This window comes from Colobus angolensis, unplaced genomic scaffold (genome assembly GCF_000951035.1).
Source record: "Colobus angolensis palliatus isolate OR3802 unplaced genomic scaffold, Cang.pa_1.0 Scaffold242, whole genome shotgun sequence".
Lineage (NCBI taxonomy): Eukaryota > Metazoa > Chordata > Mammalia > Primates > Cercopithecidae > Colobus > Colobus angolensis.
In genome coordinates this window covers 638,745-656,914 of record NW_012115622.1, presented here as the reverse complement: position 1 = coordinate 656,914, position 18,170 = coordinate 638,745, and the positions used below count along the sequence as shown (strand labels likewise).

General features: G+C 54.3%; 1 protein-coding gene across 1 annotated transcript in view; it reads right to left on the bottom strand.

Moving 5' to 3' along the window:
- The window catches only part of MICAL3 (microtubule associated monooxygenase, calponin and LIM domain containing 3), a 214,179-nt gene that overhangs the window by 32,426 nt on the left and 163,583 nt on the right, over window positions 1-18,170 (bottom strand). Inside the window, exons 21-25 of the mRNA XM_011945646.1 lie at window positions 10,665-10,915; window positions 6,658-6,795; window positions 1,991-2,104; window positions 1,074-1,214; window positions 474-556 (exon numbers count right to left, since the gene is read on the bottom strand). Of these exons, the coding sequence (XP_011801036.1) occupies window positions 474-556; window positions 1,074-1,214; window positions 1,991-2,104; window positions 6,658-6,795; window positions 10,665-10,915 (727 nt within the window). The remainder of the gene's footprint in view (window positions 1-473; window positions 557-1,073; window positions 1,215-1,990; window positions 2,105-6,657; window positions 6,796-10,664; window positions 10,916-18,170) is intronic.

Below are 18,170 nucleotides of genomic sequence, written 5' to 3'. Positions count from 1 at the left end.
ACAAAGTAGTGAATAGCATTTATAAAAATAAATGTTTTAATAAATTTATAACATATTTGAACATAATTTTAATATATCTTTATTATACATTTGTTATGTATAATAAATTATTTTTAATAAATTTATGTTTAAATTAAACATATGGTATGTGGTATGTGTACCTAACACAGTGACATGGGGTAGACGACTCAGGTTTGGGATCAGAGTGGGGCAGAGTTAGTAGGTGCCACCCAGACGGCCTCATCCCCAAGAGTACTGAGCTGGAACTCCAAGGCCACTCCTGTCATCAACAGCTCCACTTACTACTACAAGGAGGACGAGAGTTTTCAGTCTTCCTCAGAATGAAGAGGCCAGCAGGCTGTGTTAGCCCCAGTTTGGCGGGACCCACACCATAGGTCCTGAAACAGAGGTTAATATGTGTCCTTGGGGTCCCATTAGTTCTCTGTGCCCCACAGCAAGCCTGAAACCCTTACCTCTGTTGAGGGGCTGTGGACTGGAGTGAACAGAAGAGCTGATTCCTGGGCAGACCGGATGGGGCTGGTGGCTTGGGAGGGACCTGAAAAGAATGAACACAGGGCCTTACAAGAGGAAGCCCTGCCATGTGCTAGGAGGGCACCCCTATCAGCCAGCCCCAGAGGGCGGAGAGGAAGGTGGAGGGCGAGTTGCTGAGTCTGCTCCCAGTTCTTCTGGAAAGCACAGGTTCTCTCAGAGGCCAGGGTCCTGGAAGCGTCTTCCCGGGGCTGCCCGGCACTTTCTGCAGGTGCTCCTGTCAACACCAGGTCAGAGTGTGGGCTTCCTCCACGTACAGGCTCTGCACGCAGAGCTTCAGGACAAACCTACCTTTCCCCAGACTCAAACTACACAAGGAAAGGGCCATTGGCCAAAGCATCTGCAGCAGCCTGTGGCACAAGGAGGGTGGACAGAGGAGGAAAAGGCAAGGAGCTCCCTGCACCTCGGAGGCTGGTGTGCACCGTGGCTCTGCTCTGAAGCGCTTGGCCCCTGAGCCACTCTAGTGTGCACATGGCTCTTGCAGGAATTCTTGAAGTTGTCTCTCCTATCAATGACAGGCTCACCTCTCTCTTGGTGCTTCGGTGAGGCGGGCAGCTTCTCCTCATCTTCTGATACCCTCAGCTCCGGCTCTGCTGCCCCCTCAGCTGTGTGCCGCAAACGCAGCTCTCTGTCAGCATCTGACGGGCTGTCAGACCAGTGCTGATCTGGCAGAGGGAAGGGGCAGAAGCAGGTGCACACCCTAAGTGAGGCCGACTACTTTTCCGCCTGAGAGCAGCCCCGCCACTTGCTCATTTGCAACACAACTGCTCAGGTGCAGACCAGGAGGCCCTTCTTACGCAGGGACAGACCTGGCTACCAGACCACCCTGGCTCCTGAGGGGTCCGGCCAAGAGCACCCTCCTGCCTTGGCAAAGCGGGGCCGCATCAAAGCCTGTGGGGCTCTGTTTCTTTTTAAATACACCAACAGTCACACATGATGGGCTATGACAGAGAAAGACAGGGTGTGCCTGTGGAAGGTAGGCCTGGCCTCACAGGCCCCCTTCTATGCACCTCCTCCTCTCAGCAGCCCTGACTGCCACACCAACTCCACAGCTGAGGCCTGTGCCCCCTCACAAGCCTGGGCTCTTCTCATTCCTCCCAGTCTCGCCCCTGACCCCCTCAGCCCCCCACAACCAGACTGCGATGCAGAACACACCTCCAGGTATCTAGCTTTGGGAGCCAGTCAGCCGGATTAAAGGCCTTGTGTGAAGTCGCAGGCTGGCTCAGGCACCCAGCCGCAGCCAGATGAGTGCAGGCCAAGTTGCCTGGGGCTCGTGGGTAGGTGGTGGGCGGGTGGAATGAGATGCATTCCAGTCATGGCGGAGCCAAGAAGGAACCAGGAGGCCCAATGGTGGCCTCCCTGAGCTTGATTTTGCTGGAAAGCACATTGCCTTCATCTTCCCTGAGCTCCCACCACAGGGGCAGGGAGGGTGGACACCTACCATCATCCAGCTCAGCACCAGTGTCCCCTGGGTCCCCATCCTCTGCTGCCTCCCCTTCTATCTCGGCTGGTTCTGAGTCCACATCTTCCTCTAGGTCATTCTCATCCAATGGAGCTGCAAAGCAGAAAGGTTCAAAGGAAGGAAGAAAAGGAGAACAGACAGGCTGCATCTTCATGGGGGCGAGAGGTACTGCCTTTCTCAGGGCAGTGCCATGCATGCCCCAGAAGGGAGATCCTGCCAGGCCCAGGGGGCTCTCCACATGCAGCATGGGCGCTGGGGGGCCCAGGGCCCCCAAACACAGGAGGTTGGCATTTCTTAGTGCTAGGGGCCAAGTGGGAAGAGAAGAGCGGCTGAAGGTGGGGGCACTGTTCCTCCTTCCCCAAACGTTGCTGTAGGAACCTCAGTTGGAGGGTGGAAGGCGAAACGCTGCTTCTCTGGGCCGAGGCCCAGCAGCATCTACCAAAGCCTGGCCATGTGCTGACCGCCTCACACACCAGGAGCCATTCAGCCCTCATAACGCAGGCTGAGCATCCCGAATCCGAAAATCCAAGATCCAAAATCCTCCAAAATCTGAAATTTTCTGAGTGCTGACAGGAGGCCAAGTGGAAAATTCCACAGCAGATGTCACGTGGTGACCCACAGCTAAAACTGCTTCATGCACAAAATTATTAAAAATATTGTATAAAATTATCTGTAGGCTACGTGTACAAGGTATACATGACACATAAATACATTTCGTGTTTAGACTTGGGTGCCATCCCCAAGATCTCTCATTATGTATACGCAGAGATTCCAACATCTGAAAGAAATTTGAAATCCAAAACACTTCTGGTCTCAAACATTTTGGATAAGAAACACTCAGCCTGCAATATAATTAGAGGGACTGTTTCTTCAGCGAGAAGGCTGAGGTCCAGTCGGGTGAGGGGGCTGTCCATAGTGCCGCGTGCAGGGGCACCAGACGAGCTTCCCTTGCGATAATTTAGAAAAAGTATAATACTTTGGGAGAGCACTGGGTGCTGAGGGTATGTAAAGTTCATCCTCTGGACTCCAAGTGGCCCTTCAGGGCTGCAAAATGAGGCAAAGCCCTCAACAACTTCCCCTCCCCAGGAGCCAGCCCCTAAGCACGCACACACCCTGTCCCCACCTCCCACACTCAGAACTTGCACTGGCAGGAAGAGGGCGGCACGCTATGCTCTGAGGACACTGAGACCCGCACCACCTGAGACCCACAGGACCACTGGCCAGGGGATCTGCAGGCTCTCCTAGGGTTCAAGCCCAGCCACCCCCAAATTACCCCTAAGGGTTTTAATTTCAGGAGAAAGGAGTTATGCTCTGATGTCCATATACAAGAGTCTGCACAGATCAAAGCCCCAGGCTGGGGAGCAGGAACTAACGGCGCCCTGTTAGGTAGATTTCTTAAAAAGCTGTGTGGAAATGGGAGAGCACAGCCTCAGAAGCAACGTCTTCTCTCCACAGGCCAGGCACTTAGAAGACACTGGTAATGTTTTATTCCTTGACCAGGGTGGCAGTTATATGAGTTTTTGTTTCTTTAATAATTCCTTAAGCTTATGTTTATCTTTTATGCACAGTTTGTAAGATGATGGTTCAAATCTAGTGTTTGAAGAACTGCATGAAACAGGTTTGGAAGGGAACAGACGGGCCACGTCACAGGGAGAGATGGGTGGGTTCCCAGACTAGCTGACAGTGAGGGCCATGCGCCTCCCTGAGATGCCAGAGCGGCCCACGGAGCTGGCCGTGCCAAACGCTATGCTATAGCAACGGCACCTGCCGGGAAGCAGTGGGGAGACGCCTCCAGTATTTCCACTGGTTACAACCTCGGTGTGAGAACACTGCTTTTGGCCACTCAAGGAAGACAGTTCCTCAAATACCAGGGAGCGGGACTTCTGAGGCAAAGACAAAAGAATTCATGGCTGCACTATACCAATTCTGAAAAGGTGGAACAAAAGCCCCATTTAGAACAGAATCCGGCCTGTGCCATGGAGAGGGCCACTATGCCTGACAGATTTGTTGGGGTGAATCTAGGTACCCAGGGATCCAGATGGCAACCCTACACTCTTGCTGGCGAGTGAACTGGAGGCCAGCACCAAGGAGACCCACAAAGGCCTCCCAGCCGGGCACAGCCCAGGGCACCCTGGGTTAGCCTGACCCGCCCTGGTGCCTTGGTCCTTCACGTGGCTCTCCGGTAGACTTTCTACTAACAAATGCCTGTGGTAGAGTCAGGTGGGTGAGAGGTCTACACTCCTTGGCAGTACCTTGAAAGGAACAATCGTCACATAGACAAAAAAACAGGTGAGAAGTATCAACGCAGCAGCAGCGGTGTTGAAAGAGACACAGCTTGAGGGGTGGATCTGGGGGTGAAATTCAGGTTAAGACGGAGTGCAGGGTGCTAGAAGCTGCCACGCAGGTTGATGAGCCACGCGCTATGAAAGCCAGGAGCCACTGACCCGCTCAGCTCTTGGTTTCCCTCAGCCGCCAGCTGGGGGGCTCTTGCCCCACTGCCCTAGGGACCCACACCGTCTAGAAGGGGAGCTGGCCGTCTCTGCGCAAAGAGCAGTGGCCCTCCCCTGCGGCTGTGTGCCTGTTTCTCCCACTGCCGGGAGGACACAGGGACAGGCGGGTGAAGCCCCATGAGCTCCCATGACTGCATCCCAGAAGTGACCGCTAGGACAGTGGTGCTGCTGGGGGCAACACTGCCCTTCCTCCGGCAGTGTCTGACAACTCGTGGAGGGATTTTTGGTGTCTTCATGGGTGGTGGAGGCTGCACGGACACTGCAAGGGTGGAGGCCAGAATGTTAAACCTTCTGTGAGGGAAAGAGCTGTCCTGCCCCAAATGCCAGTAGTCTCTCGGTGAGAAACACACAGCTCCAGAAAAGTTTAGGAAGGACAACTCAGGCTGCTCAATGATCTCTTGCACTTGATGAGACGCCTGCAGCTCAGGCTGAATTTGGCTCGTGTCACCCCCGGTCACACCCAGCCTGTCAGCTGAATAGCATCCACCCATCCTCTGCCCGTCCCTCTCCACCGTCATCCTCCCATAAACCCCCTGGTTTTGACTGCCTCCTTCTCTGATACCTTGGTAGGCATGTGGAATATCTTCTGATTCCTCCCCTTTCACACTCAACCGGTACCCACCTCATTCTCAACACACTTTAAAAATCTCAGTGCCAAAAACGTTCCTTTGGCTCTGGCCTTTTTACCCGACTCTATCAATAAAAACCTGCCTGTGTCTGTCCTGCCTGCCCTCCTGTTTCCCTCTGAGCTGCCCTGAAGGAGGGGGTGTGCGTCTGATCCATGCAAGGGCGGGCTATCTGGCAAGACATGCAGGTGCCCCCACCCGCCTCCGCCGCCCTGGCATGCACTTGCAACAGGCCCAGGAGTCTAGTGTTAAGGTACCAGCAGAGCCGCCTAGAGAGAGGTTACGGTGAGTGGGGAGAGAGTGAACATCACCAGACTACCTCCGGAGACCGTCTCCAGCCAGGCCTGCACCGCCGCGCGGCGTATGGAGGGAAGGTCGGGCACTGAATTTAAAACAGACGACAAATACAAAGTTACACAGCAATATGCGTTCCCAACGAGGAGAGCCGAGGTCATCCTTAAAATCCCAAACCGAAGAGAAACTGAGACGGCGTTCAGGACAGAGGCCTGTCCGGCACCAACAACGGGTGCGAGCCCTGTTGTTAGCCTATGTGATGGAGAATCGGAATGCGAAGAGAAGAGGGAAAACCCAAGGTAGGGCCGCCACTGGCCCAGGGCTGCAGAGCGCTCCCGAGTCACAAGCCAGCCCAGTGCTGCAGGTGTGCACAGTGCCATCGCAAGCCGGAAATGGAGGCTGCTCTTGCCTATAGGTGAAGATTTGAGGCCAGGGAGGAACAAACATCTTATTAAATGCTGTTTCATGATGGCAGGAAACGCCCCTTTTGTATGCTCAGAGCCTGGCAGGGTGTGTGGCCCGTGACCGGTGCTGAATGAAAATGTGAACACACAGGAGCGACAGCAGAGGTGACACCGAGGGTGGGTATTTGGAAGACAGCACGCTGGGGAAGATGGCATAGCGGCCACCACGTCCCTCAACAGTCTCCACGGTTCTTCTTGTTGCTATTTCTTTATTAAAAGAAGCCAGAATAAGGTGCATCTTCATCCTACTGTGTGACACAGATCGTCCCACCTAAAGCCTGGGGCTGGAGATGATGCTACTCTAGAGGCCTCCTGGATAGAAATCTCTTCCCAAGACTTCATTTCACTTCCAGACACGCCCCTCCCGCCCCCTTCCTGCCAACACACATTCACGTCCAGACACACTCTGTGAGGGAAGGACCAGAACGTTTTACAAAGTGAGGAAAGAGCAGCCGTGGCCAGAAACATGAGGGAAAGACAGGAAATTCTTGGTTTACCCAAGATCACGTTCATTTTACCACTTTGCATCAACAGAGAAAGAGTCCACAACCTCTTAATCCACAGAGAACTTTACATATCCTCAGATGAGAAGTGCAGGCGTCACAACTGACAGCAGCAAAGTGGGATGCGCCCGGCTCCCGTGTGTGACCTCACGTGAGGCTCTGCCCTGACAGAAAGGCCGCCTGTGGCGACAGAGGCAGCAGGCGAGCGGTGCTCCAGGCACACTGCAGCCTGCGGCTGGGAGCGTTTACCTCTGGAAGCAGAGGACTCAGAGGCCGGCGCCATCCTCTCTTCCTCCTCTCTCTCACGGATATGAGTCCAGTGCACGTCAGCCTGGATCTCCAGAGGATCCGCCGCCTGCATGACCTGCTGGAGCCTCTGGTTCCCGGCTAGTATCCCAGGGTCAAGGGGTAGAGAAATGAGGTGGGGAAGGAGGTGATGAAATAGCATGGGAAAGGAAACAGAAAGAGAAGTTACAGCATTGGCCAGGATCAGTATGAATCAGAAAGAAGTAAAAATTAAGAACATGTATGCACAAGTATACACACACACAGAGACACGGACACACAGACACACACGCACAGTCCTGCTGCTCATTCAGTGTGACCCGGTCATTTCCAGCCGTATATGTACCATTAAATTCAGTGAAGAGAATCACACATTCCTTTCTGAGACTCCTTTCATCCTAAGCGGCATTCAGGCGACCCATGTGCCAAGATGGAAACAGAGCAGATTCCAGCCTGCTCCCGCAGGCCCAGCCCCAGGGGCCACAAGGACCTGCTTTGTGCCTAGCACAGTGTGAGACCTCAGGAATGCACTACCCTGCCCCTCTGCTGGTCACACAGCAAGGTGCCCAGCACCACTTGCCCAGCTGATGGCCAGGTGACAAGAGAGGTGGGAAGAGATTGTGTCATTCTGCCACCAGCTGGCCAGCTCACACAGGACAGAGATAGACTTTGCTGGCACTTTGGTTGGCATCTTCTGCAGCTGGAGCTGCTGCTGGAGAGAAACAGTCCCCCTCCCTTAGCGGGCCTCATGCTCCATGCTGGGTCTGAGGCAAGGACATGGATCCCAGCGGAGGGTAGAGTCAGGGGAGGCGATGGCTGGGAGGGAAGCAGAGCTCTTTCATGTCCATTTCCAAACCTTTGGAAGTTCACAGGCGAGAATGAGACCAACACCTCTGAGGTCAAAGTCCTTACCTGAAAACTCCATGTGGTACCCTGCTTATCACCTCTGGAAACAAGGCCTGGTTTCTCAGCTATATGGAAACTCACCAGTGGCCCCTCCGGATCCTTGCCCTGTGGGATCCCTGTACTTAGTGTCGGACTGTGCCACACAGTTGGGTTAAGATAAAGGGACAGGCCGGGTGCAGTGGCTCAAGCCTGTAATCCCAGCACTTTGGGAGGCCGAGACGGGTGGATCACGAGGTCAGGAGATCAAGACCATCCTGGCTAACACGGTGAAACCCCGTCTCTACTAAAAAATACAAAAAACTAGCCGGGCGAGGTGGCGGGCGCCTGTAGTCCCAGCTACTCGGGAGGCTGAGGCAGGAGAATGGCGTGAACCCAAGAGGCGGAGCTTGCAGTGAGCTGAGATCCAGCCACTGCACTCCAGCCTGGGTGACAGAGCGAGACTCCGTCTCAAAAAAAAAAAAGATAAAGGGACAGCCAGCAACTGGGAAGGGAAGGTGGCTATTCAGGCAGAAAGAGCAGGTGTCACCTGATCTGAAGGATTTGTGTTCCTGCCAGGAGCCAGCTTCCATCTGGGAATGGGTGACGTGCTTCCTCTGAGTCTAACCAGACAATCTGGCCTTGGCTTCAATCACTATGACAGTCTTTTCAAGTAACAGGGAATGTGAAATGGGCAGAAAGGACCAGCAAGACTGCCCAGTGTCATGAGCTCTGCCGTACGTGGGGTATCAGCCTGTTGCTGGAGTTGATGGTCTCTATAGATTTGTGGACTTTTTCTGAGGTCAATTTGCCTTTCTTTATGGTGCTGGGTGGGACTGAGTCACAGCAGAGTCACCTAACAGCCTGGATGTCACAGGACTCTCTCTACCTCCTCAGGAACAAAGAGAAGAGAGGCATTCTTCTCTCAGAGTCCTGCTGTGCTTCCTGGTAATACATGCAGCCCTGGGGACGTATCGACAGCACAAGCCAGCATTTCCTCCTTTCTTGGAGAGGCATTAAAGTCACCTGTGCTGGTGACAGGAGGTTTCCTGCATCAGAGAAGCAGCCAAGTCTTGGCTGGAGATGAGGAGCTTGCAGCAAAACATATGGGGCACAGGTGGGGTCGCATTCCATGAGGCCACTTCTGGAGCCTTCTCCAACTTCCTCCAGAACCTCTTCTGACTCACATGCTACTTTGCGCCTGGCTGTCTGGGCAGGCTGGGACCAGGGAGAGGAGCCCAGCGAGGTGTGTGCAGAGCTCAGTTCCATAAAATACAGGCCTTTGTCTGTGAGACATGCTCTTGGAAGCACATTTTGGATGGCTGCCAGGGAGCTGTGGTAGAAGGTGGGCATGGGGCAAAAGGGGTACCTACCAAATCTTCCTGTGGGAGGTGCCTGGTGTGGCCACCAGCCTTGCAGGAGTGGTGTGTCCCGGGGCAGTACTCCCCTTCTACAGCAGGGGGAGCCAGAAACCCACACAGCATCCAGAATCCCACAGGGGGATAAGTCCGAGGGAAGAGAAGGGAGCAGTGGTGTCCAGCCACTGCCTGCACAGGCACCGAGGTTGGCTGCCCACAGACTCGCACCTGGGCTAGGGACACAGGCTCCTGTCCGGGACTCTAGGAGTTTAGCGGAATTTGTCAGTATGTGTTTGTGTAGTTAAAGCTCATTTCCTACAGGAAATGAAAAGGGAACATGCTTGGACCCTAAGCTGTGCCGGGGCTCAGAGCTGCCGAGTGATCACCACCACATGGAGATGGCGATGTCTGGAACAGTGCGAACAAAACACCGTGCCTGGACCGGCTGTGCGCGCTCACTCCGCTGGCTAGCAGAGGCCACGCCGGCACCTGGCTCTGCAGACATGGCGGCATGGAGGGAGAGCCCAGGTCCACAGACCCCATTTCTCCTACAGCAGACTGCGTGTGGAGTGCGGGCCACTAAGGGCTGCCTGTGGGTCCTGCCCAGCTTCTGCCTCTGGAGGGAAGAGTAGAGAACTGGAAAAGCAGCTCCTTAGGGAGCCCGAGGAAGTCCCTGACCCCGACCACTCAGGCAGACGCCCAAGGGTGCAATTCCTTCTGGCCCAACCCACCTCACTGGGGCCAGCATCCCGGAGCTGCACAGCTCCCGGGGGACTGGATCAGGAACATGAGCCCTGTCAGGGAAAGGCTTAGGCCTGTGTGCCAGAGAAAACAGATCCCTGGATGAGACTGGGCAGCAAGCACACAGGACCCGGGAGAAGCAGAGACGAGCTCAGTGCCAGCTCTGTGGGGCCTGGGGCCACTGAGAACTCAACCGCTCCTCTGACCATTGCAGGGAGTCACTGGTGCTTAGAAGTTAAAGGTCATGTCCTTCCTGATCACTCCACATCTATCTTGTGGGGACTCAGATCTCCACCTGCCCCGGCTCCATCTTCACCATCCCCCAGGCTTCTGTGCTGCCAGAGCAGAGAAAGAATGGCCTTCTCTCCTGCACAGGCCCAGCACGTCCCTCCTCATCACTTGAGGCCACACACAGCCAGAGACAGGGGCAGAATAGAAAAATCTCAAGTCCAAGGTAAGAGACTATTTCAGAACCAGCCAGAGCAGCTGGCCCCTGAGCCTGAGTCTCCCTTCAGGACACTGTCCCCCAAACGCTGCCCTGGGTGCCATCGACTGAACCCAGTCCAGTGGGCACTAAGCTCATAGCCACCTCCGAAACCCTAGACTAGGATCAAGGAATCCTCTAGAAAGCTGAATTCCCTTTCTTTATTAAAATAATTTTTTTCAACTGAAACTAAAGGGCAAAAAGAGAAAACGAGGAGGAGACAAGAATGAGTGGCCTAACTTGGATGAGTCCTTGGACTGGCTCTCTGCCTTCCACTTCCAATTTCTAAACCAACGTGCACAAGGGACATTATTTCCACTGCCAACCGTCTGCTCAACGCCAGTGTCCTTCCCTCTGCCCCCCATGTCTAAGGTTGGGAGGGGTGGTCCCTGGGCTGTGCAGGAGGCACGCCCGTGTGACGTCAGCCCCAGAAACCTTACACCCACGCATGAAACAGATCACCTTGGGAGACAGGGCAGGGTTAGGAGCAGAGATTTTGTTCTGACCTTCACTGGACTCTTCCTCCTCCTCGTCATAGTCCTCCTCCTCCTCCTCTTCATATTCTTCTTCCTCCTCCTCCTCTTCATTCCCAGGCCCAAAGCTCTTGGAGGCCTCTAGCTCCTCTTCACTTTTCCCTTTCAGAAGGGCATGGATCCGCACGGCCTCCTTCCACGGAACGCCACCCAGGTCAGAGGGGGGCAGGCGAGGCTCCTCCTCCTCCTCCTCGTCCTCCTCCTCCATCTCAGACTCGGAACTACTGTGAGGAAATAACCACACGGCCACAGTGAGGGAATGAAGAAAAACTGAGAAGGGGTAAGGGAAGGACCACCGTCAGAAGCAACACGTCCCAGGCACAGCAGCGGCTGAGCAGGTGGAGAGAGGCGGGAGGGCAGAGCGAGCGACGTCAGCAGGACAGGGTACCTGGGCATGAGGAGCCACCTACCCAAGCCCGACTAAGGGGACAAAGGAAAGAATGTCTCCTGCTCATAGACCTCGCGCGCTTCTCCTCAGGTGGATGGGATGGGGTGGGGAGGGGACCACCGAGGGCTGCCTGTGGGTCTGGCCCAACCTCTGCCCACAGAGGGGAGCGTGCAGAACTGGGAGAGCAGCCCCTTAGGGAGCCCATGGAAGTTCCTGACTGCAACGGCTCAAACTCAAGGCACAGCCCCATCCCTCAGGGTGCTTCAACCAGCAAACACCGAGATCGCTGGTTTAAGTTTCACAGGGCCTTGAGGGCACAAGCAGGGCAGTGGACTCCTTCTGATATAAACCCATGACACTGGGAATCCAGAATGGTGGTCCTGGCCTGCTGTCTAGTTAGAGGAACTCAATTCTGCGTGACTGTGGCCTGTCAGAAGCCTCTCAGGAGAGCTGTGGGTTTGGTGGGGGAAGCGGGGCCCAGAAAGGCCTGGAGTGAACCAGCTGATGATCAAGGTCCGTGTGCCGGGGTGGGGCGACAGATTCCATTTCCTGGCACTCCTCAGAACCCACCACGTGCCGTGGGGACACACAGGGAAATGATAGCAAAGGCAGCGCTCACTGCAAAGCCACAGGACAGAGACGACAGGCAAAGAGTGGGGACAAACCTCCAACCCCAGGGCCGTCGCTCCTGCTGGCTGCTGCACTGCCAAGCACTCCCCTCGCAGCTGCAGGCAAGCATGGTTGACATAGGAAGCTGCACCCCCGTGAGAACGCACACGCCACAACGCACACTACCCAAACCGTAGCTCCTCGCTCTGGCCACCCTCCTGCAGCAGTGTACCCCGCTCCTGCCCTGTGGAGGGAGGTGGGACAGGAACAACACCGGGTTCCCTGCAACCTGTGGGGCTCCAATACGTGTAAAACCCTCAACATTGCTGCATAAATGGAGATGTTTCTGAGTGTTTCGTGGTCTGACAATTCCCAAAGCATCTTTTTCAGGAGAGGCCTTGCCTGCAGTGAGAGGCCGGGGGCAACTGGCTTTCACGTTAAAGCCACAGCCTGACCTCTGACCCAAAAAAACCCAAGAAGCATCAGGCATGAGGGAGCATCTGCCCTGGCCTCCTGCGAGGGTGTGTCCTCTCTCTGCCCAGGCAGGCTCTTCCACAGCCCGCTTGTGTGTGAGAGGGCGAACCAGCAAATACGCCACGATGAGCACTAAGGGGCACTGCCAGGGTGACCACTGTCAGGGTGATCACTGCCAGGTGAAGAAGCTCACCTTGTCCAAAGGCAGCACCCCAGCCCTTGTCTTGGCTTCAAGAAGGTAACCCAGACATGCCTGGGATGCCCTGTCTATGGGGCTGTCACTGTTTGCCAGGGGCCTCAGGTCATGTTGCATAGTCTAGTAATGTGATTAGGATGAGCCTTTGGGTCGCACGGTATCCAGTGACCTGGTGACTGACATCAACCACGTGGACAATCAATCAATCAATCATTGCCTATGTCATAAAAACTCCAAACACAGAGTCTCAGTATTCCTCAGGTGAGCAATACTCCTGGCATATTATCACACATCGATACCGAGAGAGTACGGCCTTCCTGGCCCCACAGTGAGCACGACGGAAACTGAGTCTGGTTCCTTCCTGGACTCACCCTACGTACTTCTTCCCTTGGCTCACTGACACCTGTGCCCTTTCCCTGTAACAAACCATAACCATGAGGACAACAGCTTTCAGTGAGTTCTGTGAGTTCCAGCAAACTGTCAAACCTGCGGGTGATTCTGGGAGACTCCGGAACTCGCCACTGGGGTTAGAAGTGGGGCAGTCTTGTGGGCTGTATTCCCTCTTTCCAGTTGGCCGATTCCTCACTGTGCCACACCAGCTCTGCTACTGGCTGGCTGCGGGACTGTGAGTTGATTATTCGTGCTCTCTGAGTTTGCTCATTCATTTACTTGGTGAACACTTCTGAGCACCCCCGGCTCAGCCAGTGGACACAGGAATATGCCACGAGGAGCTCAGGGTAGTGAATTGGCTTCACTCATTCATTTACCTGAATAAAACTTACTCAGCTACCTTCCCCTTACAACGCACTTGCTAGACACTGCAGGGAACACAAAGGTGACACAGAAAAGACTCTTATGCTCAGCTGGGCCCGGTAGCTCCCATCTGTGATCCCGGCACTATGGGAGGCTGAGGTGGGTAGATCATTTGAGCTCAGCAGTTTGAGACCATCCTGGGCAACCACGGGTACACCCCGTCTCTACAAAAAATAAAGATACAAATAAAATTAAAAAAAAAAAAAGCTCCTTATTCTCAAGGGGAGGAAAGATGCAAGCACAGCATGCTAAAGCGTAGCAGAACACAAGCACAGTGGGTGGAGGGCGGGGAGGAGAAGTCTACAGTGGGTGAACCTAAGACTGGGCCATGGAAAACCTGGCATCTGGATTTTGATTATTTTCGGCACCACTTTTTTTTTTTTGAGACCGAGTCTCGCTCTGTCGCCCAGGCTGGAGTGCAGTGGCCGGATCTCAGCTCACTGCAAGCTCCGCCTCCCGGGTTCACGCCATTCTCCTACCTCAGCCTCCCCAGCAGCTGGGACTACAGGCGCCCGCCACCTCGCCCGGCTAGTTTTTTGTATTTTTTAGTACAGACGGGGTTTCACCATGTTAGCCAGGATGGTCTCGATCTGACCTCATGATCCGCCCATCTCGGCCTCCCAAAGTGCTGGGATTACAGGCTTGAGCCACCGTGCCCGGCCTTTCGGCATCACTTTTACTGGTATTCTTTTGCCTTACGTTGGTGTTTTCATTACTTTCTTATTAACGAACACAATACACAACCTAGTGCATGTCATTTAACACTGTCTGAACACAAAGCAAGGCTCAGGATGCATCTATGGTCATCTCAAATCTTCGCTGGGCCAAGGGCAGGCCCCCGGTTCCTCCTTCCCAGCCGAACAGCCGGGGCCTATGCAAGGCGGCCCAGCAGTTGGCAGCAGGGCAGGGCCGCACTGCAGTTCCCTGGGAGGGGCCTCAGTGCAGGCCTGTCCTCACCCTGCGCCACGTCGTGAAGACAGCTGCACAGGCACGATGTGGCACTGAAGAAATGCCCCGAGATGAGGCCAGCGAGGCCAGCCCACAGCCGTTAGTGTCCCATCAGCTGGTTCCACAACAGCTCAAGGACCAGGGAGCACAGAAGACAGCAGAAAGCAACCCTCACCTCCGCACCAGCTGCAAACCCAGCCCACCTCCCAGAGACTTGGCGCTTGCTTCTGCAGCCCCCAGACAGGCCATCCTCTCCTTGGGAAGGACACAGAGGAAGCCGGCAGGGGTTTCCAACTCCTTTCCAGTCCATCAATTTCAAAGGACCGGGGCAGTCTCTGGGTCTGCCCAGGTCTGCGAGTCACACACAAGATTCGCAGTGTGAATTCAGTGCCTCGAGGCTCTGAGCACCTGCATCTCTGGAGGGAGGGGGCAGAGGAGGGAGGCATCTGGAGGGAGGGGCAGAGGAGGGAGGAACCTGAAGGGAGGGGCAGAGGAGGGAGGAACCTGGAGGAAGGGGCAGAGGAGGGAGGAACCTGGAAGGAGGGGCGGAGGAGGAAGGAACCAGGAAGGAGGGGGCAAACAAGGGAGGAATCTGGAGGGAGAGGGCAGATGAGCAAGGAACCTGCAGCGCGGCCCACCTTAGCCTGCAAACTTCTTCAGCACAGAAGATCACTATACCAGAAACAAATGCAACACAGACAAACCAACTTCACCCTCCCTCTGGGGAGAGGGTGACTTTTCAGAACACCACCTCCCAGGAGAGGCGGGGGTCAGAAGATCTAGTCATCAGGATCACCTTTCCCACCTCACAGGATCTGTTTTGGCACTGGTGACAACGTATTGCCCTGTGAGATTGCTTGATTCGAGTCTGCCTCCCCCAGGGCCACACTCTCTCCAAGGGCAGGTGCCGGGTCCCTACTGTCCTCCTCACAGGGCCAAGCGTGGCCAGGACAGCAGGAATGTGCCAGGGGCTGCAGTGAAAGCCAGGACAGGCTTACGCTACTTTTAGAGGCGTCAGAGGTTGCACCCCGACTGTCCCCCGGAAAAGCCTCCATCAGAAGGTGCTGGCTGTTCCAGTTAGAAGAGTGTCCAGCAAAATCCCTCCCTGCCTCAGTTTATACCCAGCCACTCAACTCAAAGCACCTGCTCTGAATTTCCCCCCAGCTGTCTTCTCACTGAGACACTGGTGGACCTAGCATGGGAAAGAAATCCAACGGGCACGCCCACTTGATTCTAAACAGACAAGGTTAGACCTACTTGATGTGCTCTGCAGCCCTCTGTGTGTCAAGAGGGGTAGATCTGAGGATGACAGTGATTGACGGAGGGTGGCCCTGACCGCGTGTCTGCAGCACAAGCTGCTTTCCCTGGGTAGCTCATTTAATCACACAAATGCTGTAGGTCAAGGGGCTGCCCTGCTTTTATAAATGATGTGACTGAAGCCTAAGGAAGTCGGGTCATTTGCATAAGGAGAAGTCGGGATTCCACCAGGGCCCACACGGTGTCACACTGTGCCTTCCTGGGTGGTTCTCCCAGAGCCCAAGAGTTCCCAGTCAGTAGCCTCTGTCAGAGTGACAAGACCAGGAAGAAGGTCTCGATCAAGCTCCCGGCTGCCTGGATGCAAGCTGAGAAGTGCAGACCAGGAATTCAAGCAGACCCTACCACGAATGAACAGGCTGCTGCCAGGAACCACTTGAAGTTCCTGGGTAGTTTTCAAAGGGCAATGGGGAACCATGGTTTTCACTTTTGAATTAACCCACTCGTAATCAGAGGGACTCGGCAATCCTCTGTCCTGTTGGGCCGTGCCCCTGGGTTCCCTTCCCTGACAACTGTGCAAACACTCTAATGCTGAGCAGGCTGCTGGAGAAGATGGACATCATGTGGCAAGCTTCACACGGTGGAAATGTAATCCACGCTAAAACTAGTGTCCTGCTCGGCAATGGCTCAGGAACTGCCTCTGCAGGAAAAGTGGGTGAGGCGGGAGGGACAGAACAGGCAGAAATCCCCACTTATTCACGGCCAGTCTTGAAGGAGCAGACTTCTCTCACTTACGTGTTATTCTGACAGAGAGCAACGCGTGCCATCTACTTTCCTGTGACCTCGCCTGTCTCATCAGAAAACGTACCTGTGTGTGCTAGCCCTCCTGACTTCTCCCCAGAGCCAAGAATGTGGAAACGCTGAAGATCTTCAGCACATACGCACTTTGCCAGCTGCCTTTGCTGCCTGGGGCACATTCTTCCAGAAAGGAAGGCAATCATGGAAAAACAACACTAACATCACAAAGCCAGCTCTCCGTGGGCTTTGGCCAACTGACCTTACCAGTGAAAACAAAGGTGCTATTTCCAGGGTCTCCTCCAGGAGATAGGTCCCACCTTGACTGCAAGGTAGAGGCATGAAGCTGATTAGGCCTGGGCCACGGGTCTGAGACAAGGTTTAGGATTTATAGGCGCTCGTGTGACTAAACCATGAATCGATTGAGACTCACCTGGGGATCTGTTAGAAACGGACATTCCTGGCCTCCACCCCAAACCCACTGAATTAGATACTCCAGGGAGGGCCTAGAAATTACGTTTGTTTTTGTTTTGTTTTGTTTTTGAGCCAGGGTCTCACTCTGTCACCCAGGCAGTGAACACCTGGGCTCAAGCGATCCTCTCGCTTCAGCCTCCTGAGGAGCTGGGACCACAGGAGCGTACCACCACGCTGGCTAATTTGTAGAGACTGGATCTTGCTCTGTTGCCCAGTCTGGTCTTGAACTCCTGGACACAAGTAATCCTCCTGCCTCGGCCTCCCAAAGGGCTGAGATTACGGGTGTGAGCCACCATGCCTGGCTGCAATTTTATTTTCAAACCAAGCATCCCAGGTGATGTTTATCATCAGAGCAATTTAGAAAAATTAAAGGGGTGTTCCTCAAATTGTGGTCTTCGGACCACAGCATCACCTGGGAACTTTTAGAACTAAAAATTCTGGGGTTTTACCCCAGAGGCACTGAATCAGAAACTCAGCCCAACGTGCTGTGCTTTCATCACAAGCCCTGGGTGACTCTGGCATGGGAAAGCTTGGTTATCAACATTCTTGGACAGGGTGAGTTTCAGCCTAGCCCAAGTCCGGGCATTAACCCCCCGTTTAAGGAAACCAATACAAGACCGCCTGGCCCTGCCCCTCCCAGTGAGGGAGACCTGTGCTGCACCAGGAGAGGAAGAGCAGCAGTAACTCTGGGCATCGGCCTTTGTCTGTGCTTCATATGACTTAATCCTCAAAACAAACCTATCAAGTGCAGCACCTTTGCAGATGAGGAAACTGAGGCATGGAGAGGTCGAGTAAAATGCCAACAGCTAGCAGGTGGCAGAGCTGGACTTCAAATCCAGGCTTTGACTCCAAAGTCAGGTTCTGAAACATCACGCTGCTGTCCCCTGCAGCAGAGGCCAAAGTTAAGAGTTCACTAAACCTGTGAAATGAGAGTTCCTTGGCTGGAATGGTTAATGCCTTAAAATGATACCATTTCTCATCTTCCAGTCTAACATTTCAGCAAGGAAGGACGAGGGCTGGAAGGGCACCCAACTCTGTGCTTGGTGCTGTAGGGAAGACAGAAAAACACCATACACTTCCTGTACTGTGTCCTACGGCCACCCCGGAAAGTAAGACAACATTTATAGCTCTTTCCCCGGGGTGCTTTTTTTTTTTTTTTTTTTTTTGAGACAGGGTCTTGCTCTATTTCGCAGACTGGAGTCCAATGGCATGATCCTGGCTCACTGTAACCTCCGCCTCCCAGGTTCAAGTGATTCTCCTGCCTCAGCCTCCTGAGCAGCTGGAACTACAGGCAGGTAGGCAGGTCCGGATAATTTTTGTATTTTTTGAAGAGATGGGGTTTCATCCTGTTACCCAGCCTGGTCTCAAACTCCTGGGCTCAGGTGATCTGCCTGCTTCGGCCTCCCCAGAGTACTGGGATTACAGGCATGAGCCACCGCACCAGCTTGGGCTCTTCACTTTTTTTTTTTTTTTGAGACGGTGTCTTGCTCTGTCGCCCAGGCTGGAGTGCAGTGGCACAATCTTGGCT